This window comes from Cinclus cinclus, chromosome 7 (assembly GCF_963662255.1).
Source record: "Cinclus cinclus chromosome 7, bCinCin1.1, whole genome shotgun sequence".
In the NCBI taxonomy this organism is placed as follows: domain Eukaryota; kingdom Metazoa; phylum Chordata; class Aves; order Passeriformes; family Cinclidae; genus Cinclus; species Cinclus cinclus.
In genome coordinates this window covers 33,687,589-33,711,701 of record NC_085052.1, presented here as the reverse complement: position 1 = coordinate 33,711,701, position 24,113 = coordinate 33,687,589, and the positions used below count along the sequence as shown (strand labels likewise).

The window sequence follows — 24,113 nt, the reverse complement described above, 5'->3', positions numbered from 1 at the left end:
TGTCATGTGGCTCTGGGATAGTTTTCCCTGTCTGTGCCCACCCTCTGCAGCCAGGTTAGCACTGAGCAGGAGGTTCTGGGCTGCTTCTGACCTCCTGGGAATACCTGCCTGCCTCTGGTCCCTCCCTCCCTGCTGATGATTTTATAATCAAGGCATAAAGTGAGGGGTGTGGTAATTGGCCTGCGTAGGTGTGGATTCTCACTGCTTCTCCCAGCCCATCCAAGATTCCTCAGTCTGGGAGCAGCATAGGAGAAGGAACCAGCCACTGAGGACTCTTAGGAGCGGCATGGAGAGCAAATGGAGTGGCTTGGTGCTGGTCCTTTCTGTGTGCCTGGGCTCCTACCAAGGTAAGGCCAGGCCTGGGGGTAGGTAGGACGTGGAGAGCCCAGGAAACCCTGCTGAATCCCAAAACTATTTCCTTTGGTGTCCAAGCTCCATAATGTACTTCCTCTGGTGTTGGAATGGGGCAGAGGAGAGCTGGGGAAGGTGGCACTGCTGTCTGTGTTACCCACCTGGAGGTGAGAGTTGGAACTTTTGCCATCAAAGGTGATCTCAGGGCCAAATTGTTCCCTCCTTTCTCTGGGATTCAGGCACAGCTGGTGGTGTGCTGGGGTGTGGAAGGAGGGAAGCCAATTTGATGGAGTGTCTCTGCAGTGGTGGGGGAGAGGGGCTGCTCTCTCTCAGGCCCTTGGTATTGGGGCCTGGCTGCCGCTGTGTGAGTGAGGGGAAGCCACTTGGTTGTCACAACAGCGTGACCGAGCTGCCCCCTGGAGCTGCCCCTTTCCTAAGGTTCCTCACAGGAAATGCAGGAGGCAGGAAGTTGCCTCTGCTGTGGCTTGCTGAGGTCCAGGATGGGCGATGGGGTGATGTGCTCTGCTCACCTCAGGAGCCCTCTGAGCATGGGCACTTGGGTGTCTGTGAGTGAATCCTGCAGGCAAACCTCTGCTGCCATCCCTTAGTCATCCCGTGCCCATCCCCAGGAAACAAGCTGGGAAAAACCTGCTTCTAACCTCGGGTCCTTGCTTGAGGGCAAATCTCTGCTTCCTGGGGAAATCTTCCCCAGAATAAGCAGAGCCCTCCTGTTGCAAGCAAATCCCCGATGTTTTAGAGTGAAGAGCCCCCCTTGCACCCCAGTTACCCCAGGCTTGGCCCATTGGGCTCCCCCAACCTGCCCAAGGTTTTGTGGTGGAGGACTTGTGGGTGCATGACCCAGGGAGGGAGGGGACATGTCTGGGTGTTCCAGCCAGCAGCAGGCAGAGCAGGAAGGGTCACCTGTACTCCATCCCCGGGGTGTCAACTGCCCTGGGAGCACAGGGGTGCTGTGGGACCCTGCAAGCCTTGGAGAAGGGTTTGGGAGCTGGGAAGAGTGTATTTATGGTTCTTGCTGTAACAGGGGTGTGCGCCAGGCCGGGAATTGGTGCGCTGGGGCCCACGCTGCCACCCCCAGGCTTTACATCACAACCGGCTCGCCAGGCTTGGCCGGCTCGGCCGGGCAGCTCTGAGGCTTCATGGAATGCCAGCACACCCCTGCTGGAGCTGGAGATTGGAGCTGGATCCCCCCTTAGCAAAGCCCACTGCATCCCCTGGGCCTGGCGGACAGGAATAGGGCAGTTGTGGCTGGCCCGAGACCGTAGTGGCACTGGAGCATCCCCAAAAGTTGCCAAAATTTGAATAATTTAATAACCCTGCTGCCCGTGCACCTGGCAGCATGAGGTGGCTCCAGCACGGCCTTGAAACGTGTAGGAGAGCTCACAGGACACCAGTTGCCCCAGTTGCTTGCCCCACTTGCTTGCCCCGTGGCAGTAGTTTCCACCTGGAGAAGCTCCACCTGCTCTCAGCTCTTGGGTGTTATGATCAGTCCTAATTGCTTTCTGGCCCAGCTCTCCTTACTTGACTTTTCAGCTCGAGCAGGGTGGGGAGTAAGGGCTGATCTGAGGGTCTCTGTGAGACAGGAAAGTGCAGGACCAAACCACCCGTGACTTTTAGATCCTCCCGACCCTGCCATGGGGTACAGGGTCTGGGCTCCAACACAGGTCTTCGAGAGAAGCTGGGGGACAGGTTCAGAAAAAAAGTTGTGGGGTCTTTTCCTCCCGTCTCCTTGGTTTTGGTGCTGCTCCTGAATGCCTCCGCTGACTTGCCGTTCCTGTTTGCCCTGATGCTGGGGCCAGGGTTGAAAAACATAAATATATCTCTCTCAGCTGATGCGGCGAGCGCGGCATCGTGCAGCTGGGAAGGTGTGTGGGAAACCGGGGGGACTCGCCCTGCCCCGGGGCTCGCCAGCCCCAGTGATGCTGTCAGCCCGATGGGGAAATCGGGGCTGAAACACCACTCGGCACCCGCCGGGCTGAGCCAGCGCTTTTGGGGGCAGGCGGGAGCCGTGGGGGTCTCGGGACCCCTCTCCCCACAACACCCCCAAACCCTGGGGGCTCCCCACGGTGGCCCTGGGCACGCTGCGGTCTCATGGATGAGCTGGAGGCGTTGCCAAAATCCAGCACGCAGGGAAAGCAGCTTTTGGGGAGAAACCTGATAAGGGCAGGGCCGGGTGGAAGGAGCAGTTTCTGCCTTCGGCTTTATTCCTGCTCTGCAAAGTCATTGACAGGGCTGGGGGATAAAAGCTGGATGCTCTCATCTACCCCCAAATTCCCGGAGCAGCTCCCGGCCGAAGCAAGGCGGCGAAGAGCTTGGGTTGTGCCTTTGTCCGCATCCTGGGTGGGCACAGTTCCCGGTGGAAACAAACACTCGCCCCATTAGGAATGAGTCCCGACACACCAAGGTGACAATTAGAGCGCGGCTCTTGCGCCACGCCACCCAGCGCTGCCGGGGCGGGGAGTTACAGTCAGGAGAAAATGCTGTCGTGGGGAGGAAATAAAACCAAAAGGACCCCACCAAAAGCGGGGTTGCTCAATCGTTGCCGGGAGCCGCGGCGTTGCTATCCGCTGCCGCCGTGCGGGGCTGAGCTCCGGCACCCCGGATTTGCGCGTTTTGCAAGATTTATTGCTGCTTTTATAAGCAGCCGCCTCCGCAGCGTGTCAGAGGGTGCTGAGAGGCTGAGCCCCAAATTCCCTTTGCTTCTGAGTCTGTGACATCCCATTGGAAAAGCTGGCAGCCTGGCAAAGCCGACCTTAAAAAACCATTTACGAGTGGAACACCCCCTTGAGGCGGAATCCCAGCGGGAGGGTGAGGAGCATCACTCCTCGCTCGCTGCAGTGCAGACAGAGAGGTTAATTTGGTGTCTTGGGGTGCCTTGAGGGTTGACAGTCGCCTCTCCCCTCCCACAGCCGGGGCCAGCCCCCTCCACGAGTGTGGCGAGCGGCCGGAGGACTGGTGCCGCGACGTGGCGACTGCGGCCAAGTGCGGGGCACTGGAGCTCTGCCGGCTCACGGCGTGGGACCGGGCTCTGGGGGTAACCGTGCTGGGAACGGGGAATGCGGGGGGCTGGGGGAGACGTGCCCATTGTGCCCCAGAACCTCCCAGAGATGGCGGGGGAACCCCAGCCTGCCCACCCCAGCATCAGCGAGTTTGCAGAATAAACGGCAAAAATCGACGTGGTGGCCCGGGATGTTCACGTGGGGTGTTTTTGGGGTGGAGGATTGGGATCTGGGGGGCAAGTGGAGGGTCTGGGTGCCGTGGCAGTACCCCGACGTGTCCCCTCTCTTGCAGCAGAAGGGGATCCCCTGTCACCTGTGCCAGGTGGCAGTCTCTGTGGTGGGCAAGATCCTGCAGGACAACCGCACTGAGGTGGGTCTCAGTAGGGAGGGGGAGTGGGGCTGGTGTTCCTCCCCACCAACACCACCGAGGCCTTGAACACTCTCTCTGTCACCCAGGAAAAGCTGAGGCTCTTCTTGGATAAGAAATGCCAGTACCTGCCCTTCCAGGACTGGTCTGTCAAGTGCAAGAGGATGGTGGACACCGGCATCCTCGTCCTTGTCCAGCTGGGCAAGCAAGTGCTGGTAATGCAGGGCGAGCCCCCGGGTCGGGCTTTTTCCATAGTTTGGGATGGATGTCTTGGGGGCTTGCAGAGCAAAGGATGCTCCTGGAGCCTGGGACAAACCATCTGAAGGAGAAGATGGAGAAGGGAGTGACCTGGGGTGGGTGTGATGGAGGAGATGCGGCCTCAAGCCCCCACCCCACCCCTCTGCTCCCCCAGTCGGAACCGAAGGTGGTGTGTGGGACCATCAAGCTGTGCCAGCGTCGGGACAGACCCACGGGGACCTCGAATTATCAGCAGGCACCACCAGATGCCACAGGTCCCACCCAGGACTCTGCTGACCTCATTGCCCCCTTCATGGCCAACGTGCCCCTCCTGCTCCACCCCCAGGACCTGCCTCACGACGAGGCCCAGGTACTGTGGCACAGGCAAGGATGGTGCTGGGCATGGAATTGTGGAATGGTTTGGGTTGGAAGGGACCTTACAGATCATCTCCTTCCAAACCCCTGCCATGGACAGGGAATGTGTCCAGGTTGCTCCAATCCCCATCCAAACTAGCCTTAGACGCTTCCAGGAATGCTGGTGCAGCCACAGCTTCCCTGGACAGCCTGTGCCAGTATTCTAATGCTGCTCAGAGATGAGAATCCCTTTAAAAGCATCACCTACTTAACAACAATTAGAGAAAGCCCCTAAAATCTCTGTGGCACTGAAATAACTTCTGGCTGGCAGTATCAACAACTCGGGATACATGAGGGAGCTAGAGACATGCTGATCAGACTGCTGCCCCAAATTACATTATTTAAATCCCATCCCTGCAAATGCAGGTTGGGGGATGGGAGGGGTTTTATTTCATGGGGTACCAATGTGTCCCTGCCCTTGTTATCCTGCAGGAGATGGAAGAGGTGTGTGGGGACTGCCTGCAGCTGGTGACGGCCGTGCAGCAGGAGCTGGGAACCAACACTGCCTTCACCTGGGCGCTGCTGGGCCACGCCAAGCACGTGTGTGAGACCCTGACCCCCGACCTGGCACAGCGGGTGAGGGGCCAGCAGGGAATCACACAAGGCTTTGGGCTGGAAGGAGCCTTAAATCTCACTGCACCCTCCTGCTGTGGGCAGGCACCCCTTCCACTATCCCAGGTTGCTCCAAGGCCTGCCCAACCTGGCCTGGGACACTGTCAAGGATGGGCTGCCTTCTCCTCCTCGATGGGAGGGAGCATCTTTTGCAGATGCCTGCCCGGGGAAGGGTGTGTTCTGTCAGGCCCTGATGCTGTGTCTCCCTCCCTCCCCCCACAGTGCAAGCTCTCCCTGGCTGAGTACACGGACACAGCTGCCCAGCTGCTGCGCTACGTGGTAAGAGGCTGAGGGCTCCCTGGGAATGCCAGGAGTGACTGGGTGCACAGCCAAGGGGCCTCATCAGCAAATGCTCCCCTCTTTTTTAGTTGAACTCACAGTCAACTTTAGTTAAACTGCCGAATATTCCTACAAAATATGTGTTTCCCCCCCCCCCCCCCCCCCTTCTCTCTGCCTTGCAACTGCTGCAATTATATTTTGGTTTAATTTTTTCTTGCCATTTTCTGGCCCTTCCACCGGTAGCAGGCTGAGGTAAGTGAAATGCCATGCCCTGATGCACTGAAATTCCCCTCCCTGGGGCCAAAGCCCCCCTGATTTGGGATGTTCTCTCTCCCCAGGACCCAGTGGAGTTGTGTGGCCAGCTGGGACTCTGTGCCTCTACCTCGGCACTGCCCCTGCACACACTGCTCACGGAGAAGGTGATGCAGGTCCTGAGCACACTGGGGGTAAGTGGGGACCCCCTCAATTCTGCTGCTCTCCTTAAAATCCAAACACTGTGAGGGGGAACCTTATTTTGTTCTTTATTTCCTTGAGCACATCCATTTATCCAAGGTAGGGAATGCCTTACGTGGGAGATGGAATAAGGATGAGGGTGGCTCTGGGGGGGGCTGGGCATGCATCCCACCCCCTTCTCCCAACAGGACAGGGTGGGGAGCACTCCGCTGTGCGACGTGTGCCAGTTCACCGTGAAGACAGTCGAGAGCCTCCTGGAGAACAACATGACAGAGGTGAGCCCCACCACTGTGGCCTAGTGTCGGAGGGCTGGGACAGGGGGCAAGGTGAGGAGCCGGGGCTTCCCTCTTCTGCCTTGTGCTGGCAGGAGCAACTGGTGAACGACATGGAGAAGGTGTGCTACATGCTGCCCCACAGCGTCATCTCGCAGTGCAAGGACTTCATCAACTCCTACGGCAAAGCCGTGGTCATCATGCTGCTGGAGGCCACCGACCCCGCGGCCGTCTGCACCATGCTGCGCTGCTGCCCCCGCAGCGGGGACACCCAGCCCGGTGAGCTGGCACCCAGCCTGGGCCCTGGGAGCACGGTGTCCACTCGGCTGGGTGTTGACGGCCGTGTCCTCCAGGGGCTGAATCTCTGGAGCGGCTGGCGGTGAGTGCGGGTGCCTTCTGCAACGTCTGCCAGATTGTCATCACCTACTTTGACAACGAGCTGCTGAAGAACGAGACGCTGGAGGAGCTGGGTGAGGTGCTGGAGAAGGGCTGTGCCATGCTGCCCATGCCACTCACCAGCAAGGTGAGCTGAGGGGGACACAGCCCGGTGGGGATGCCCCCGAAGCCCCCGATGCCAGGCTCACCCCTCTCTCCCCCCAGTGCCAGGCGCTCGTGTTCCAGTATGAGCCTGCGGCCGTGCGGCTCTTCGTGCAGATGATGGACCCCACCTTTGTCTGCACTGTAAGTGTCCTCATCCCTGGGGCATCCTTTGTCCCAGACTGTGGGCTGGGGTGGTCAGAGGCTCCTCATAGAGGTTTTCTTCCTCTCCCTCCCACCCTTTTCCTTTGCAATGCAGAAAATCAGAGCCTGTGACTCAGGCAAGGAGGATCTCCTGGGCTCAGCACCCTGTGTCTGGGGCCCGCAGTACTGGTGCAAGAACATGGCCACGGCAGTTGAGTGCAACGTAAGTGCTGCTCGTGTCCCCTCCCCTTGGGATGGCGGTCCCAGCATCCCAGTGCCAATCCTGCCCCATTCCTCCCACAGGCTGTGGCGCACTGCCAGCGCCATGTGTGGAACTAGGAGCCATCTCCCCTTCCGGCCGGACTTGCTCTGCCGTTAATTTGGGATCTTGGCTCCCTTCCCTTGGGACGTGCCCGCTCTCACAGACGGCCATGGCAGGAGCCAACCGGGGAACCCCAGCGGTCTTGGCCTCTTCCTCTTCCACTCCTGGGGCTTGGATTTCCACATCAGGTTAAGGGACTCGTTAGTATTTTCAGGACTAGGGATTCAGCCTTAACGTCTCTCAGGGTGACTGCAAAATCGCCAACCTCTATTTCCACCTCTATCTCCGTCCCCAGTCCCTTCTCTACCTCTCCACCCCCAATCCCTTCTTTACCTTTCCATCCCACCCTGAACCACTCGTAAGGCCCAGATCCTGCAATGTGGATCTGTCCCCGTGGGCTGGGCTGGGCTCTGCTGCCCAAATACTGGCCCCCCACTCCTGGCTGGCCACTCCAGCCTCACCTGAACATACAGTGAATGAGTTTGGGTGCAAGGATTTCCTTTCACACCCCCATCCCTGCTGGAGGTCCCGTGCTGAACCGGCCGTGGTGGCGAGGGCAGCAGGGTGCTGGCTTGTCCCTCCCCGCTGTAGCGGGGGGATGCCCGCAGTGCCTGGTCCTGGGCGTGCATGGGAGCATCCCACCACAAATAAACTCTTCCTGTGAGCCTGGCTGGTTGTGTCCTTCCTTTTTGTGCTGGGGAGTGTGGGCAAACCCGGAGGACATTTAATGCTTCTCCCAAAATCCCAGATGCAGCAACACCTGGGGTGGCATGATGGATTGAAGGGTGAGTTAAAAGAGGGTCTTCTCTCCCAAAGGGGGTTTGGGCCTGATGGATCCGGGCAGGAAGGACGACAGACAGGTGACCCAAAGCCATAGACAGTGTATTTCTGAGTCCCGTAACAGACCGTGCCCGAAACTCTCCACAAGGTTACTGTGACTGGAAACAAACCCCCAAACAAACAACCCCAAATGCAAGAGAGAAGGGGAAAGAAAAGGGCAACAGAAGACACGCACGAGCACCCCACATCCAGTTACTCTCTCTCTTTTGCAACATTGCAACAAGTTTTGGTAAAGCCAGCGAAATGGAGGAATGTCTTTGTGTTGGGTTTTTAATTATTTTTAATTTTTTGGGTCTTTCCTGACTGGAAAGGTGACATTAATGCCAAAAGGATTCGGTATCTCCCCACGCTTCCCTGGCCCTCCCCATACTCGTGGTCAAGGTGTGACAGCTGCTTGTCCCCAACCTGCGCCCGGGGATGCTGTGGCAGCACATCATCTGCATCCTCACTGCACCTTTCTCCCCCTTTCCAGTCTGGACTCACTGAGCTTTTATTTTCCTTTTTTATTTTTCCTTTTTTTTAATATATTTTTTTTTAGAAAAAAAACTTTTTTTTTTTTTTTTACTAAGAAAAATAAAAAAAATTTAATGGTTTCATGGATAAATGACAGGCGAGTAAAAGCATTCCGGTCCTGAGAGTCCTCTCCCGGGCCCAAGATCTCCAAGGCTGCCGGAGCGACCTGCACCGGGGTAGCCTGGACTCCTGCAGGGGAAGAGGGGGCCAAGCACCTGTCTCGGGCTGCCCTTGGCCCCCACCACGGCCCCCCTGGTCTGTGCTTCATCTTGGCTTGCCTAGAGCAGCGCCACCGCTCGTCATAACTCGGTGATCTCCAGAGGGCTCTCCATGATCACCTCCCTCATCTTGTGCAGCGGGGTGGACTTGGCCGACTCGGTGCGGGCGTTGTGGTCGCTGTAGCCCCCGCAGTCGGCGGTCAGAGTCTCCAGCGAGCGGCCCAGCACCTTCTGGTCATCCTCGGGCAGGCTGTTGAGGTCGGAGGCGAGCAGCGTGCCCGTGCTGCCGTGCACCACGTGGATGCCATCCGGACCTTTCAGCTCCACCGGCTGCTTGTGGCGGAAGCGCAGGCTGCCCTGGCTGGGGCTGCGCTCCTCCTCCTCGTCCTCCAGCTCCTTCTGGATCAGCTGCAAGAGAGACATGGAGCAGGGAATCACCACTGTGGCCATCACGGCAGCTTCTGGCTTCCCTGACTCCTGCAATGTTGCAGTCCAGCCAGAGCTAAGGGATCTCTTCTGAAGCACCCTCAGAGTGTGGTGATGAGGATCAGCAGGAGATGTACTCCAGCTGGATCGCTCCACCCTTGGGTGGATGGCCCAGCTCAGCATTGGCTGCCAGGTGAGTGGTGTGGCCTGCAGGCACCCCCAAAGTGGCCAAATTTGGACCCACATTGGAATTTGGGGTTGTATGAGGGTGCAGGGGCAGGAGGCAGACAGGGGGGAAGATGAAGGAAGGCTGGATGGGGCTGGAGGGGAATAAAGGCATGGATAGATGGAGGGCAGAAGAGCTGAAAGGCATTCCCCATCCCACTGCTCTACTCTGCTCTCTTTGCCCCTCGTTTTGCACCCCCATGAAGGGTAGAAGGCCACAGGAGGAATTGCTTCTCCCCATACCAGCCTTTCTGTATCAACACCCTCCACCCCCACATTTTTGCCTCAAAACCCTGTGTTTTTGAGGCAAAAACCAGAGAAGCAGAAGGAAGGGAAGATGATCCCCCAGAGCTCTAGCCAGCCTTGTCAGAAATGGGAGCTGATGGACGGAGCCCAGTCTGCAAAGAGGGGTGTCCTCCCCTGGGGTCAGAAAGACCAAGGGAGAAGGTGCTGATCAGAGGAGTCACTGTGGGGAACCAGCAGCCTGGAAAACCAGTGAAAAACCAGCAGTGGGAACCAATGGAAAACCAATGCCTGTCTTGTTTGGACCAAGCAGAGAGTTGAGGGGGCCACTGGGTGACAGGCACCATGGCCACAGGGAGTGACCACAGGCTGTGGGGCCAGGAAGACACACTGCATCCCAGAGGGCACAGCAAGCATCTCCCCATGCCCGTGCACACCCCTCTACCTCCGAGACCGAGGAGCGGTCCCCCTGACTGGCGGTAGCTTTATGCACCATCCTCTGGGCAAAGAGCATTTTCAGGCGCATGTAATCGTCCAGAACCACCTTCAGGAGAGTGCCCTGGGTGGAGGGGGAGAAACTGGGGGTTATCCAGGGGAGATGGTTTGATCAGAGGGAGGTCGGCCTCATCCCAGCGTCTTTTGGAGCTGTGAACCTGGAAGGTGCAGCTGCAAGAGAAGACTCCTCGGCGTGGGACACCTGCCCTCAACGCTCACCTTGATGGGTCCCTCCCGCATGATCTGCCCCAGCTTGGCAATGTTGTCGTACTCCTGGATGGCTGCCCGCAGGTAGCGGTCATCCTCGGGCTTGGCAGCCGAGGGTTCTCTGCCAAAGGTGCCCTGTGGGAGGAGGAGATAGCGACTCAGGAGCTGCTGCGGGTGGCAGGAGCGGGGACATGGTGTCCCGGTGGTGGCCGTGTCTCACATGGGTGCGGGCAGGGCTGTTCCAGAGGTCGGTGATCTCACTCAGGTTCTCTGGCAGGTCGTCCTCGTGCTCCGCCTGCGCCGCCAGCTCCATGTTCCTGCAGAAGGGGTCCAGCCACACCGGGTTGGCCCTGCCCGGGGGGAGGAACAGCCATCAGGGCAGGCAAAGAGCAGTGTTACCCCTAATCCCATCCAGAGTCTGGATGCTGAGGTTGCACTGCCTCCTCCTGCCCTGTGCAGGTATGAATTTGGCTGCTCTGGATCCAGATGTGTGTCAAATCCTGCTCATTTTCTCTGCTTACCCCGAACCTGGCCAGGATAGGCAGAGATGGAGTCACAGGAGAAAGAATTAATATTTTTTTTAGCTTAGAAAGCTCTCAGAGCAAGCAAGTATCCCAGGATCAGTAACGCTCCATGCAGAGCAGACAGATGTCATGTCTCCACCTCCTGGCTCCAAAACACAGGCATCCCTCTCTGGGGAGCAGCCTCCAACCCCAGAAGGTGGCACTCACCCATCAAAGGAGTACTTGTTGGTGTTTGGCATGTCCATGATGTCCATGAAGCCTCTGTTCCCTGCAAAAGGCAGGGATGAGAGTTACAGGGCAGCACGCTGGTGGGCTTAGCAAACCATGGGGTGACACTTCTTTATTAGAAGGGGATAAAGAGCAGCCAAAAAGGCACTGAGAAGCACGGTGGGTTGTGGCAGGCAACGCAGAGCCTGATGCTGAGAAAAGCCTCCCAACCATCACATCTGGATCACGCTGGGCAGGATCACTTCTGATATGCACCCTCTGATATCCCTCATGTCTCCCTGCGACCCCCCTCCATGCTCTCCATGCACCCCCACTCTCCCACGCAGCTGGGACACCCCAAACTCTGCTCACCAGTGGAGCCAGCCACGATGGCTTTCAACTTCCTTTTGTGCCTGCAAAAGCAACACAGCCAGTCAGGGAAGAAAATAAGGAAGATGCGGGAAAGGAGAAGGACACTCAGATTTGCAATAACCCTTCACACAGGGCATGCATTAAATAATAAATATTAAATAAGGCTGGGGAGCTTGGAGGACAGAGGTACCATTGGTATTAAAACCATGCATTTTGGGGGAAGAGGTGTTGGGTAGTTGATGCCCTCCTTTGCTTGCTGGCATTTCCAGGGCTGGTCCCCCTGGTCTAAGGGGACATTGCAGGGGCTGAGCAGAGCCCAGGAGCTACTCACACTGTCCGGTAGTACCAGTTCATGAGGATGAAGAGCATGGCAGCCAGGAAGAGCAGGACGGCCAGCACAATGATTGCCATCTAGCAGAGACATGGGGGAAACCTCTGGCATGTGGCCAGCACCCGAAGTTGTACATCTCTCCAGGCACTGACCAGACCCCATGGGAAGGGAACAGCACCCCCTCTGTGAGCAGAACCTCCAATCCCAGCTGGACCCTCACCTGCAGAGCCGAGAGGTCATCCGGGGCCCGGGCAGTAATGGCCGGCTGCACGTCCAGCACGTTGTAGTTCCTGAAGAGATTCCTCAGCTGCTCCTTGTTCTCATCTATCATCTGAATAACCCTGGGAAGAGAAGGGTTGCTTGGGCACCTTGACATGCCAATCAATGTCCCCAAGGAGCCAGGCTGGGTGGGGGGCCAGGGGACGTACCGCTCCACGTCCAGGATGCGGTTGGTCTCCCTGTTCACCACATGGATCAGCAGCTCCGTCTGGGCAAAGTTCACCCGGCCTTTCTTGTCAACATGGAACTGGGGAGAGACAGCAAGGTCTGCAGTGTGGGAGAGAAATCTCCTCATTGATCATGCATTGAGGTGTGCTGGTGTGGCAAGAGACCCTCAGGCATCAATCTGGACCCCTTCAGTACACCCCAGCCTGGGAGTATCCATCACCTTCGGAGCCCAGGGGTGTCTGTGGTTATCCAGGCAGGATTCCATCAAAGGAGACCTCCCAAACAGCACGTGGAAGGCTATCTACCCCTCAAAGCAACCTCCAAGGCGTATGGTTACCTGCACGTCATCTGTGTTGACGATGGCACCCGTGATGTTGGAGAGCAGGCTGATGAACTCCTCTTCGAACTGTCTGACCTTGTCAGGGATCTCGTTGATGATGATTTTGACCCTCTGGTCATCCCTCAAGATGTAAATCCCCACGATGGCTGTGTCATTGTGGCCCACCAGGTCGGAGGCTATTATGTCCACCACAAAGTAGCCGGGGTTGTAAGCCGTGAAGAGGTCAAAGGTCCGCAGGATGCCATCGAGGGTTCCTGTGGGATGGATGGTCACAAGCCCGGGATTAATGACCCTGGCCATGGGGACACCCGTGGCCACAGGGATGTCTCTGCCCAAAGCACCATGCTCCTGCAGCAGGCTGGACACCCACCGATGCTGAAGATGTTGGCCACCTCCTCGGAGTCATTGGAGTGCTGCTTGATGTAGCGGATGCCCAGGATGTTGTACAGGACCAGGCTGTTATTGCCCACGTCGGCGTCCACTGCAAGCACTCTGATCAGCTCCGACCCCACCTTGGCATCGGTGGCGACCCCTTTGAGGGAGAGATGGGAAAGGGACCTGGAGCCAGGCTGGCTCTCACTGCCCTGTCATCCTGCTGGATTTTCCTGGAAGTGTCTCTGGCTCCTGGTGCGGCCCGCCCCCCAGCCCCTGGGACCTCTTACCCGCCGTGTACTCCGACTTTGTGAACTGAGGAGACTGGTCATTGATGTCATCCAGAAAGATCCGCACTTCCTGGAGGGTCAGGTCCTCGTTGAGGTCCCAGAGCTGGGCTCGTCCTGCCCGCTGTCCCCGGGGAGGAGCCCAGTTCCTCTGGCTGGACGCTTTGACAATGATGGAGTGGTATGGCTCCTTCTCCCGGTCCAGGTCTCGCAAGACCTTCAGCTTCCCTTCTCGGCTCAGCTGGAAGTTGCTCTCCTGGTTCCCAGCTGGGTGCAGAAAGGCATGCTTAGTTAGTCCTCTTTGGGCTTGGCACTTCCAAAATGCCACCTTGCCCATTGAGCAGGGTGGAGAGGCAGCAAAGGGAGGACAGGAGTCCTGGGTCAGGGGTGGGTGGGGGACACAGAGCTGCCACCTCCACACCCATGGGTGGGGGACACAGAGCTGCCACCTCCACACCCACCTGCTATGAAGTAGTAGACTATGGCATTGGAGCCCTCGTCTGCATCCACCGCGCCGGTGACGTTCCCCACCACGGTGCCCGGCCGCGAGTGCTCGGGGACAGAGAGTGCCTGGTACTGGGGACTATCCCTCTGCCAGAGACCGCAGGGAAAGGAATGCTATGAGCACTGGGATTGCTTCAAATAAAAGCGGACATATCCCATGGTGCTCCCTGCCATGGTGCTGCCCAGGTGTGCGTACTCCATCTCACGTGCTTGCTGGCATCCCCATCCTTTCATCCCCTGCATCCCCTGCATCCCCTGCATCCTCTGCATCCCTTGCATCCCACCCCCTTCACCCTGGTGCCTTACAGGTGGCCTGAGGAAGATGGGTTCATTGTCATCGATGTCATCGAGCGCTACCTGGAGGGGCTGCATGGTCTCGTAGGGTGGCTGGCCCTGGTCGCAGGCCACGATGATCAGCTGGGGAGAGAGGCAAAAAGGCTGTCCTGGGCAAAACCACACGGGCTGGGAGACATCACTGAGGCAGGGATGGAGAGGACAGCTGGATGGTGGAGGATTTTGGAGGGATTTAACAGGGAACTGGGTGGTAACCCACCAGGATGTAAGTCTGCTATGACACTTGATAAGCCCCCTAGTTCCTGCTTAGCTGTGACATCTCCACAGCTGTGCCAGCTGACACCATCCCCACCACATCCCTTGCATCCCAGTGGCCCCTGCCTGGCTCACATTGTACACTGCCTGCTTCTCCCGGTCCAGTCGCATGGCCGTCTGGATCAGCCCGCTGACGGAGTCAATGCTGAAATACTCCCAGTCCTTGTTCCCTGCCCCGGTTTTCAGCAGGTTGTAGAGCACCACTCCGTTGAGACCCTCGTCTTTGTCCGTGGCATACACCTCGTAGACGTTGGACCGCAGGGGGATCTCCTGCTTGCACACACACAGCCCCTCAGCCTTGGCACTGCACACCAACCTCCCTATTCCCCCTGCCCCTCCAGACCCCCTTGGTCCAGAATCCCTTGGGTTTGGAGGTCAGCAAGCTCCCACCAGCCAAAACCCAACAGGGGGCTGGCAACATGGAGCCATGATTCCTTCTGCTGGGTGGGGACTGGCTGAGACAGTGTCTAGGTGGCTGGAGACTGGCTTAGACATGCACTGGGGACAGGCTGAGTCAAGCCTGGCTTCCCAGAAAGGAGAAACATCTTAAATGTCAGCAGTTCCAGCCCATGTTTATAAACATGCTCCGCACGCACTGACTGTTTACTAATCCTCAGTGCTGCTGAGGTTTCTGTTCCCCAAATCTGCTCCAGCACCCTGCTCTCATGCATGGAGAGAGGTTGTTTTTGAAGGTCCACCCCCATGATCCAAACCTTGCCACATGCTAAATCAAGCTCTTTTTGCATGCCCAATGGAGATGGAGCTTGGATTTTGCTGTTACTGGCAGGAGTGCTCCTGAACACACTCTGATCATGCCATGATCCTGCTCCCTCCCAGGGGATTTACCTCCTTGATGTGCAGGATGGTGCCGTTGGGTGGGCGGACAAAGACGGGGCGGTTGTCGTTGATGTCGATGACCTCGATGTGCAGCATGGTGGTCCCCCAGAGAGGGGGATGCCCCTTGTCCGTGGCCACCACAGTCAGGTTGAACCTCTCGTAGGACTGCAGGCGCCGCCGGGATGTGACAAGCCCAGAGTCTTTATTGATCTTGAAAGCCTCTGGGGACAGGTAAAACCCCACTCTGATTCACTCTGAATCAGGAGGACACTTTACACCAGATAAATGACGACTAGAAATGAGTATACCAGCTGAAGTGCACCCCCCACAGTGGGCCAGGAGTGTGGGTGGTCTCAGGGCTTTCAGAGCATCCCAGCCTATTACCACATCCTTGACTCTGGGACCTACTCCCTGGAAATGTTCCACTCCTAACCAGGCCAGAAGACTGGAGCTTTTGCCTTATTTCTGCAATTTCTCAGTGTGCAGATATACTGGCTTTCAGGCACTATCACTATCCACCCATGCTCTTTGCCCTTCGCCTAAAGCAGGCAGTGAGTTTGCTCCAAGACACACTGGTGTATGTAGAAAGTCCTGCTGGGCTGGGGAAGACAAGAGGCTTCCACCAAGTCTGGGCTGCAGGATGAAGGCAGGCAAAGGGCTCAACATCCCATACCATGAGGAACTGGAAACTGCAGAGCAATAGGGAAAGCTCCACGCTTTCAGTATTGCTCCCAGGAGTCTAAACCAGCCACAGGGTATAGACTTAGTGCCTATGACTCCTTCCTCCTCATAACCCTCCTCCCTGGGGAAGAGCCCCCTGCCCCCAGCACCTACCTGCTCCAGGACCCTCGATGCTGTAGGTCACCACGCTGTTGTCCCCTTCGTCCAGGTCGGTGGCACTCATGGTGATCACTGACGTCCCCGCCGGCTCATTCTCGTAGACGCTGGTGCTGAACTGGCTCTTGCTGAACTGGGGCCTGACATCATTGATGTCCAGGACTGTGATCAACACCTTTGACAAAAAGCACAGCCAGCTGGCTGATGTGAAGCTGGGGAAGGCTGGGCAGCCCCTGGGGCCATACCCCTGCTGTGACCTGCAGCTCTGCTGCTGGAGAGAGTTGCCCTTCCTGCTATTTGTTTGACTCCACCAGATGAATTCCTGCCTCCAACAATGGGGGCCACCGTGGCTGGGGCACCCATTCCTGCCACAGCACTTGCAGACAATAGTGTCACCCTCCCCTGCCCCTCCTGCTGGCGTGCTGTCCCCACAGCATAAAGTGCCTTGCTCCATCCACCCCACAGCTCCTGGCATCATCCTCTCTTCCTTCTGCCTAATTCCTGCCCACTCCAGCCACTGGGGAGGAAAGGTGGAGCTTTAACACCTTCTAGCTTGTGACCAGGAGAATAGGAGGCGGAGAGCCCTACCTGCACAGAGTTCTCCCGACGGTTACTGGAGACATCCCCAGGGTTGTCCCTGGCCACAGCTGTCAGTGTGTAGTGATCCTTCTTTTCCCGGTCCAGGGCTGACAGGATGTAGATGTCACCCTGCAGCACACAGAGACCTTCAGGTGGACCTCGTCTGGCAGAGCTGGTACTCAAGAAGGGGCAGAAGGTGAGGTGTGGGAGCAAGGCACAAGCTGGGACCATTTCAGCCTCCCCTCCCTTTCCCTGCTCTGTTCCAGCCTCGGCTGGCTCCTTACCGTGTTGGGATTTATCCCAAACTTGCCCTCTCCATCACCCAGGCTGTACTGAATGAGAGCAAACTGCCCAGAATCTGCGTCAGTGGCCGTGACGCTCAGGATGACCGTACCCAACGGCACGTCCTCAAAGACAGATTTCTGCAACAGAAGGAGCGGGCAGGACTGGCTCAGCCCATGCTGTTCCAGCGGGCAGTAACTGAGGGCACAGGTGGCACCCAGGACTGGGCATAGCCACATTCCCAACAAGACGCTGGCATGAAGCACGTGGCAGGGTTGACCATCTCTTCCAAACGGTTTGAGCATAGGCAGAGGGAAGAGAAGGTGTCCCCAGAGAACCCCCAGGCAGCAGCCAGCCCCACACACAGTGTTTAACAGCAGAACCCGGCTCACCTGGTAGGATGGCTGGCTGAAGACAGGGTTGTTGTCATTGATGTCCACGATCTGGAGGTACACGGGGATCTCTGCGGATCTGCGGGGAGAGCCGTTGTCGGAGGCGCGGATGGTGAAGTTCAGCCACTGCACCTCCTCATAGTCCACTGTCTTGTTGGCCACAACCTTCCCTAGAGGATGGCAGACCCTGAAATGAGAAACCTGAGCCAGGTCACTGACCCGCCCCAGGTTCCCACCTCCCCAGACCACCAACCTGCCGAATGGTCTTCCAGACAGGCATAACCCTCCGGAGAGAGGTTCAGCAGCTCGTAGGTGATCTGCCCATTAGCGCCTTTGTCTGGGTCCACCGCTGAGATGGAGATGAGTGTGGTGCCCTGTGTGGCTCCCTCCAGGATCCTCTCAGTGAAATAGGTGACCCCGAAGGGGCGGAAGCGGGGTGTGTTGTCATTGACGTCCAAGACGTTGACTGTCAGCTTGGCTGTGGCCATGGTGGAGACCACAGCAGGAGAGAGGAAAAGGAGAACAAGTGAGAAAGAGAAGAGAAGGAAGGTTGGAAGGAAGGAGGGTAGCAAAGCCACAAGTGTGAAAGTCTAGGAGAGCCAGCTGGTGCTGGTTCATCAAGAAAAATTGCAATACTCCCCAAAGCCACTATGTCCTGGGCATGCTATGGGTGTCCTTGTGATGCAGTGTGACACCTACTCCTGATCTTTGTGTGCCGTCTCACACATGAGCCTGAATTTACCCACAGTGGGGTGGCAAGGTACAATAGGAATGGTAATGAAGAAATGAATGCCTCCTGCGGTAAGGTTATGGGCACACAGTCCTTTCCATACGCACTGGGATGTCTGGGACTTTCTCTAAAGGAGTCCTCAGGGGCTCCAAGGGTCCAGGACTGGTCCCACTGGAAATGTTGCTGGTTAGAATGGAGAGGAAGGTGGGACAGCTGCTGATCACCGAGAAGCTGCACTGGTGCCTGGGAAGGGTTGTGCCAGCCCCTGTCCCCACACTGCCAGGGGACAGCCCTTACCGTTGGGCACGCTGACTGAGCGGTCAATGACTTCACTAGCATTGTCATGGACAGAGATGGTGACCTCGTAGGTGGCCACTAGTTCACGGTTGAGGGGAGTTTTGATCTTCACAGCTCCTGGAAACCCCAAAAAGATGGATGTCATGGGCTGTGCCCGTGCCCCTGCCTGGGCAGGGAGGTGTGTACCAGCCAACTGCTGCATCCTGCACTGTGCTTGCTCTCCACACTGTGAATGAGGAAAACACTTGAGAGCTACAGGAAGAGACAGCAGCTCTCCCCCATGTCCTTCTTAACTTCCTGTTCCATGTGGCCTCAGGTGGTTCTGGTTGTGCATCCAAGTTTGGAAGAAGCTGCTGCTACTCCCCTGCACAACCCCATCCACCTGAGCTCAGTATCTTTAACAACCTTGTCCTGTGTCTTTTCCAACAAGTGCATTTTTCTTTTCTGGATCAGCGTTGTGCTTCCAAAAGAGGCTTGGGGAGATCCTGGCCCTCGTTCCCCAAAGGAGCCCACCACCTACCCTGGAGTGACCCCCTTGCTCCCCCAGGGAGGGTGCTTGGGTCCAGTCTGCCAAGGCTGAGCAGCCCCCGGCCTGCAACAGAGGCCATCTCTGCCAGTGGAGATGGGTGAGATGGAGGGAGGCCACGGGTGGCATGGAGACAGAAATGAGCACAGACACAGGGACAAACCTGGCAAGCTGAGAGCCAGGAAAGAAAGCAAAGTTAAGTAGTCAGACAGGGAAGAGAAGACAGGGCAAGGTAAGACAGGGCAGCTGGAGGAGGATAGCGGAGAGGTAGGAGAGGAACATCACCTCCCTGTACCTACCTTCAGGTAGAGAAGAAGAAGTAGAAGCAGAAATGAGGAGAGGGGTCCACACTGCCCACTCTGCCCTTCCCGCTCTCCTACCTGTCCTAAAATCCACTGTGAATGCTCCTTGCTGTTCGGGCACCAGTGCATCCGTGTCATCGCGGGCCACGATCCCCAGCAAGTAGTACTCCAGGCGAGGGTGGAGGTCCCTGTCGATGGCGGTCACCTCGGCCACCAGGGTGCCAGGGGGAGCTGACTCGGGGATGCTGACGGTCTGGATGGGGTTGATAAACTCGGGCCGGCAGTCGTTGACGTCGTCGATGATGATGCTGACAGTGGCGGTGCCCGAGAGCGCTGGGGTGCCCTGGTCCACGGCCACCACCATCAGCCGGTAGGCATCGCGCTCCTCCCGGTCGATGGTGATGTTGGCCACCCGGATCACCCCCGTGGTGGCATCGATCAGGAACCTGTCCTGGCCACCACCCTCGATGCGGTAGTCCAGCTGTTGGTTGAGGCCACTGTCAGCATCTGTGGCTGTCACCTGGAGGACGGAGAAACCTGGAAAGGTGGGACACAGCCCTCTCAAGAGAGGGTTGGAGGGCAGCGGTAACAAGCCCTTGGTCCCAAGGCAAACGCCATCAAACAACAGGGACAGCCTCAATTCCCAGATTTTCCCTTTGACCCTATCCTGGTCAACTGTGTCATTGGGAGCTGGATCTTCACAGACCCAAGGAGACACCCAGGTCACCCCATTTCCCACCCTCACATCCAGTCCTGACCTGGAGGGCTGTTCTCCAGCAGCCGCACCGTGATGGATGCTGGCTGGAAGACAGGGCGGTTGTCATTGTCATCCAGGATGGTCACGGCCAAGCTGGCAGTGCTGTTCAGCCCACCCACATCATGAGCCACCAGTGTGAATTCCAGGTGAGGGTCCAGCAAAGCCTCTCGGTCGATCACACCACCAGGCTTCACCAAAACCACACCTGGAGAAGGGGAAAAGCCTGGTGGCAGGCCACATGGGGACCTGGTGGCCCAGGGCTAGGGACAGACCATCTAAGCCACCCCACCTGTCTTGTTGTTAATAACAAACAGGTCCGGGGATGCCCTCAGGAGCTCATAGGTCACCACGGCATTGCTGCCCTGGTCAGCATCCAGAGCTAGGACAGGTGCATTGAGCATTGTGACCGGAGTCCCTGCATGAGATGACAAAACCATTAGGGAGGGGGGCAGTCCCCCAAAGGGCCCCCCTGTCCCCCTCCCACCCTGAGGACACATGAGGGACAGCAATGAATGGATGGAGGAGGTGACAGAGCTGGGCCTCGTGGGGTATGAGGCACTGGGGGGTGGCTGCTGCAGCCTTGCAGACCAACTCGTGAGGCCCAGGAGAGGTGGTGGAACATCCAGCTAAAAGCAAACAGACAGACACATCCATCAGAGGGGTGACACCAGCACCCTGCCACCCAGGGTGTCTCATGGAGGCACCCAAACCCTTTGCTTGAGATGTTGCTCAATGGCAAGACAGGATACCTCAGGTCGTGGAGCAGGGAGAAATTTAAATGGCAGGAAGGCAAAACAAAATAGTAAGAATAGTGTTTCTAGCTCTTTGTCTGAGAAATGTCTATCTGGACAGGCTGGACTCTTAAAAATCTCTAACCCCTTGGAGCAAGGCAGATGATGGAGAGATGGCAGCCCACCCTCTTCAGGGTACTGGGCACATGGGTGCCCTCAAGGCTGCCCCCAGGGCTCCTCTCAGCCCACGGGCACCTGCTGCAGGTGCCAGGAGGGGTTTCCACAAGCAACATGGACCAAAGCTATGGTCTCCTCAAGGTTGATCAAGGCACAAGCTCCTCAAACTCAGCATCCCTGTCCCACTGAACTGCAGTCCTTCCCTGCTCAATGTCCTGTCTCCTCCACCATGGCCAGGAGACACCTCCCCTCATCCAGCCCTGAAGGGTATGTCCAGGAGCCACATAAGGGAGTAAAGAGAGACCTACCAGGGGGTGAGTTCTCCATCACCTCAGCCTGGTAGGAGCTCTGGGTGAAGAGGGGGCGGTTGTCGTTCTCATCCGCTATGGAAATGACCAGCAGGTCAAAATCCTAAAGGAAAATTTGGACAAGAGGGTGATGACCATTACGTCCTTTCTTTGAGCTTGCCTTCGCCCTCTCCCACCACTAGTCAAAGCTGCATTCCCTGGACTGCCCTCAAAGGCGTGCAAAGGATGCTCCACTGTCACTGTGGTTGTCCAACTCTCTAGGCCAACACCATCCCAACTTCCATGGCATCTCCTGCTGTTGCATGGAGTCAACAAATGACTTTGGATCTGCCCTAGATCCTGCTGGTCCTGTTCTCTGCCGGGGATGGGGCTGTAGCCCCTTCCTTGCTATCCCCAGATGCGTTCTGGGGATGGGGATGCTACCAGAAACATGGTGGGTAAAGGAATTGCTTGTTTTGGTCATGGCAGGAACCCCTTTTCCCAGCCACCCTCCCGTCTGCCCCGCTGGAGGTCCCGGCAGTATCCATAATTACCCGCCTGGCATTGCGTATGTTCTCAGGGTTGTCCTTCACTGTGACGGTCAACCTGTACTCAGCCACCCGCTCTCTGTCCAGCGGGCGGTTCACGTACACAGTGCCGCTCTACCGGGGAAAAGCAAGAGAGAAAACACCATGTGGGATGTGAGGAATGCTTCCCCTAGGGCACTTCCTGCCAGGACAAGGATGTCAGACAGCACAGCTGGGTTCCCACCCTCCTTTATCCCAGCATCCCATCCCCGGGCCGGGCCGTACGGTGCTGTTGATGTAGAAGGCGTTCTCCATGTTCCCTGCTGTGATATCAAAGGTCAGGAGGGCGTTGGGGCCCTGGTCTGCATCGCGGGCGAGGATGCGGGTGACAAAGCTGGAGACAGCGGCGTTCTCGCTCAGGGTAAGGTTCATCGGCAGGTTCAGCAGCACCGGGTCGTTGTCGTTGATGTCCAGCACATGGACACCCACCACCATCTGCCAGGGAGAGAAGAAAGGTGGGCACGTGGCACATAATTCCATGCCTCCCATCCTTTCCTTGCACTCCCCAGGCAAGAAGTGGGCTTGCCCTACTCAGCCCAGTATGGAAAGGCCTAGGAGAAGGAGGTGGAGGGCACGAGGATGAAGCCAGAGACCAAAAAGGAAGGAACTGGGCATGGGGGACCCCCGTGCCAGCCTGGGGGACTCACAGTGGAGCTGAGGGGAGGCACGCCCCGGTCGCGGGCAGCGATGGTGAGGTTATAGAAGGGGATGTTCTCGCGGTCCAGCTCGGCGTCCTTCCGAACCCGCAGCTCTCCTTCCACTGGGGAGATGACAAATTCCCCTGCCGGAGACAGCGGGGCCCTGGCTCTCACCATGCTTTGGCTCTCCGAGGGAGTGGCTTGTTTGGGAATTGGGACACCGTGGCAGGTCTGGGGACAAACCCGTGCCCCATTATTGCAGATTATTGCAGGAGGGTTGTGACAGCTGGGGACTGAGCTGGATGCACTCCCAGGTAGCATCAGGATCAGGGGATGGGGTGAATGGCCAAATGAGAGGTGCCTGTCCCTGTTTTCTGGGCCTTTCTGAAAACGCCAACAGCCCCTCCCTGCCCTGGGATGGCTGGAGGAGGGTGGGCTACACCCACCATGGAGGGAGGGTGACCCCCAGGAGCCAAAGGGCTGTTCTGCTTGTTCTGGAAAAGCTTTGCAGTGGGGTCAGCTGAGAGATGGGAATGGGCTCCGCCTTCCATATTCCCTGGACCGAAATCTCCACTCCCTTCAACAAGGGACATCCAGATGTCCCCATGGCTAGGGATGGTCCCAGCTCCTCTGGCATCTGCACCACAGTTCTGGTGGAGCTGTGAGTGCTGGAGGGCAGCTTGGTCCCCTAACACCCTGCAAACCTCACAGGGACTCAGGGACGAAGCTCAGTTTCTGTACTTTGCTTTTATGCCTTTTTGATTTCCTTTCACCTTTACTGTTTAGCATATACTGGGGCCATCCCCCTTCCCTCCACAAGCCCCAACCACCCCCTGTCCCAGCACGAGCAGGTTAAGTTTCCTGTTGCTCAAAACAGGATTTCCTGGTGTTGATAGGCTGAGCTCGGTGGGAGGTTGGCTTTTCTGAAGCGCTTCCGTCCCACGCCCCCGCGAGCCAGGCTCTTCCATGTGGCAACCAGCAGGAGAGGCGATGCCCCTCACCCCTGGTGACAGGTGCCCCCGCTCACCCAGGGGGTCCCCGGCGACGATGCTGTATTCCACTTGTCCACTGGGTCCCGAGTCCCCGTCATGGGCCAGGAAAGTCCAGACGCGAGGGCCGGGCTGGCCCTCGGTGACATCGAAGGGACCCTCGTAGGGCCGTGGGAAGGTGGGACAGTTGTCGTTGATGTCATTGAGGTTCACCAGCACCTGTGGTCACCGTGAGAAGCATGAGGGGTGTGAGTGAGAGGACAGAGATGGAAGGAAAGGGAAGGAAAGACCACACCACAGGCCATGAGCATGGGAAACTGTGGATGGGTGACATGGCAAAATGCCTTGTGTATTTCTGGCTTTTCTGGTTCTCCAGACACCCAGCTCACAGCTCGGAGATTCAAACTCAGCTGTTCCTGGTCATGCCCATCCTACAGCCACACTACAGGACTCCACACTGTGAAACCTCTGGGCCACACACCATGGTGCAGAACTCAACACAAAAGCCCAGCGTCCTCCACATCCACATCCAAACAGGACAGACAAAACCACCGGCATCCACCTAATCTCTGCAGCCAGCTGCACACTGGCTCACTTCTTTTCCTCCAACATACTTAATACTTAATTAAATACCCAGGAATTAAATACTTAATTCCTAATGCTGAGCAAACTAAAGAATTGACAGGTTGCATCCTTGTTTCAACAAAACCATCTGTACCATCACTGGTGGTACAGGTGATTATGAGATAAAAACACTGTAAATGAGGAGTTTTCTGACCTCCTGGGTTGAGGAACAGTGAAATCCACCAGATGGGCATTTGTTGCTGATTAAATTTAATCTTTACAGAGAGTATATCCAAGTTTCTGCTCCATTTCCTAGCAGTGGCGAAAACAAACACTGGCACGCCTTATCAGGGTGATGGACTTCCCATCACTGGGGATCTCAAATAGTCCTCCTAAAATCTGTGTTTTCATACATTGCTGGCACAAACTCCTTGAG

The 24,113-nt window shown here is 57.2% G+C and overlaps 2 protein-coding genes across 2 annotated transcripts in view; one reads left to right on the top strand and one right to left on the bottom strand.

Moving 5' to 3' along the window:
• The first annotated feature begins 286 nt into the window (after positions 1-286).
• Positions 287-7,022, top strand: LOC134046261 (prosaposin-like). Its single transcript, XM_062496595.1, has 15 exons — positions 287-347; positions 3,279-3,403; positions 3,661-3,738; positions 3,825-3,950; positions 4,148-4,342; positions 4,819-4,962; positions 5,221-5,277; positions 5,521-5,529; positions 5,616-5,723; positions 5,919-6,005; positions 6,098-6,281; positions 6,356-6,525; positions 6,603-6,683; positions 6,799-6,906; positions 6,987-7,022. The coding sequence occupies exons 1-15, from the start codon at positions 287-289 to the stop codon at positions 7,020-7,022; spliced, it is 1,569 nt and encodes a 522-aa protein (XP_062352579.1).
• Positions 7,023-7,783: 761 nt separating this feature from the next.
• The window catches only part of CDH23 (cadherin related 23), a 167,843-nt gene continuing 151,513 nt past the window's right edge, over positions 7,784-24,113 (bottom strand). Inside the window, exons 39-67 of the mRNA XM_062496854.1 lie at positions 23,152-23,332; positions 22,134-22,267; positions 21,712-21,921; positions 21,454-21,561; positions 20,921-21,023; positions 19,994-20,119; positions 19,706-19,909; positions 19,026-19,484; positions 18,120-18,236; positions 17,346-17,570; positions 17,093-17,262; positions 16,703-16,840; positions 16,428-16,547; positions 15,837-16,014; positions 15,012-15,223; positions 14,241-14,435; positions 13,863-13,973; positions 13,514-13,643; positions 13,056-13,319; positions 12,764-12,925; positions 12,391-12,647; positions 12,035-12,132; positions 11,827-11,947; positions 11,607-11,686; positions 11,276-11,316; positions 10,904-10,964; positions 10,393-10,522; positions 10,185-10,307; positions 7,784-8,984 (exon numbers count right to left, since the gene is read on the bottom strand). Of these exons, the coding sequence (XP_062352838.1) occupies positions 8,658-8,984; positions 10,185-10,307; positions 10,393-10,522; positions 10,904-10,964; positions 11,276-11,316; positions 11,607-11,686; positions 11,827-11,947; positions 12,035-12,132; positions 12,391-12,647; positions 12,764-12,925; positions 13,056-13,319; positions 13,514-13,643; positions 13,863-13,973; positions 14,241-14,435; positions 15,012-15,223; positions 15,837-16,014; positions 16,428-16,547; positions 16,703-16,840; positions 17,093-17,262; positions 17,346-17,570; positions 18,120-18,236; positions 19,026-19,484; positions 19,706-19,909; positions 19,994-20,119; positions 20,921-21,023; positions 21,454-21,561; positions 21,712-21,921; positions 22,134-22,267; positions 23,152-23,332 (4,785 nt within the window). The 3' untranslated portion in view covers positions 7,784-8,657. The remainder of the gene's footprint in view (positions 8,985-10,184; positions 10,308-10,392; positions 10,523-10,903; positions 10,965-11,275; positions 11,317-11,606; positions 11,687-11,826; positions 11,948-12,034; positions 12,133-12,390; positions 12,648-12,763; positions 12,926-13,055; positions 13,320-13,513; positions 13,644-13,862; positions 13,974-14,240; positions 14,436-15,011; positions 15,224-15,836; positions 16,015-16,427; positions 16,548-16,702; positions 16,841-17,092; positions 17,263-17,345; positions 17,571-18,119; positions 18,237-19,025; positions 19,485-19,705; positions 19,910-19,993; positions 20,120-20,920; positions 21,024-21,453; positions 21,562-21,711; positions 21,922-22,133; positions 22,268-23,151; positions 23,333-24,113) is intronic.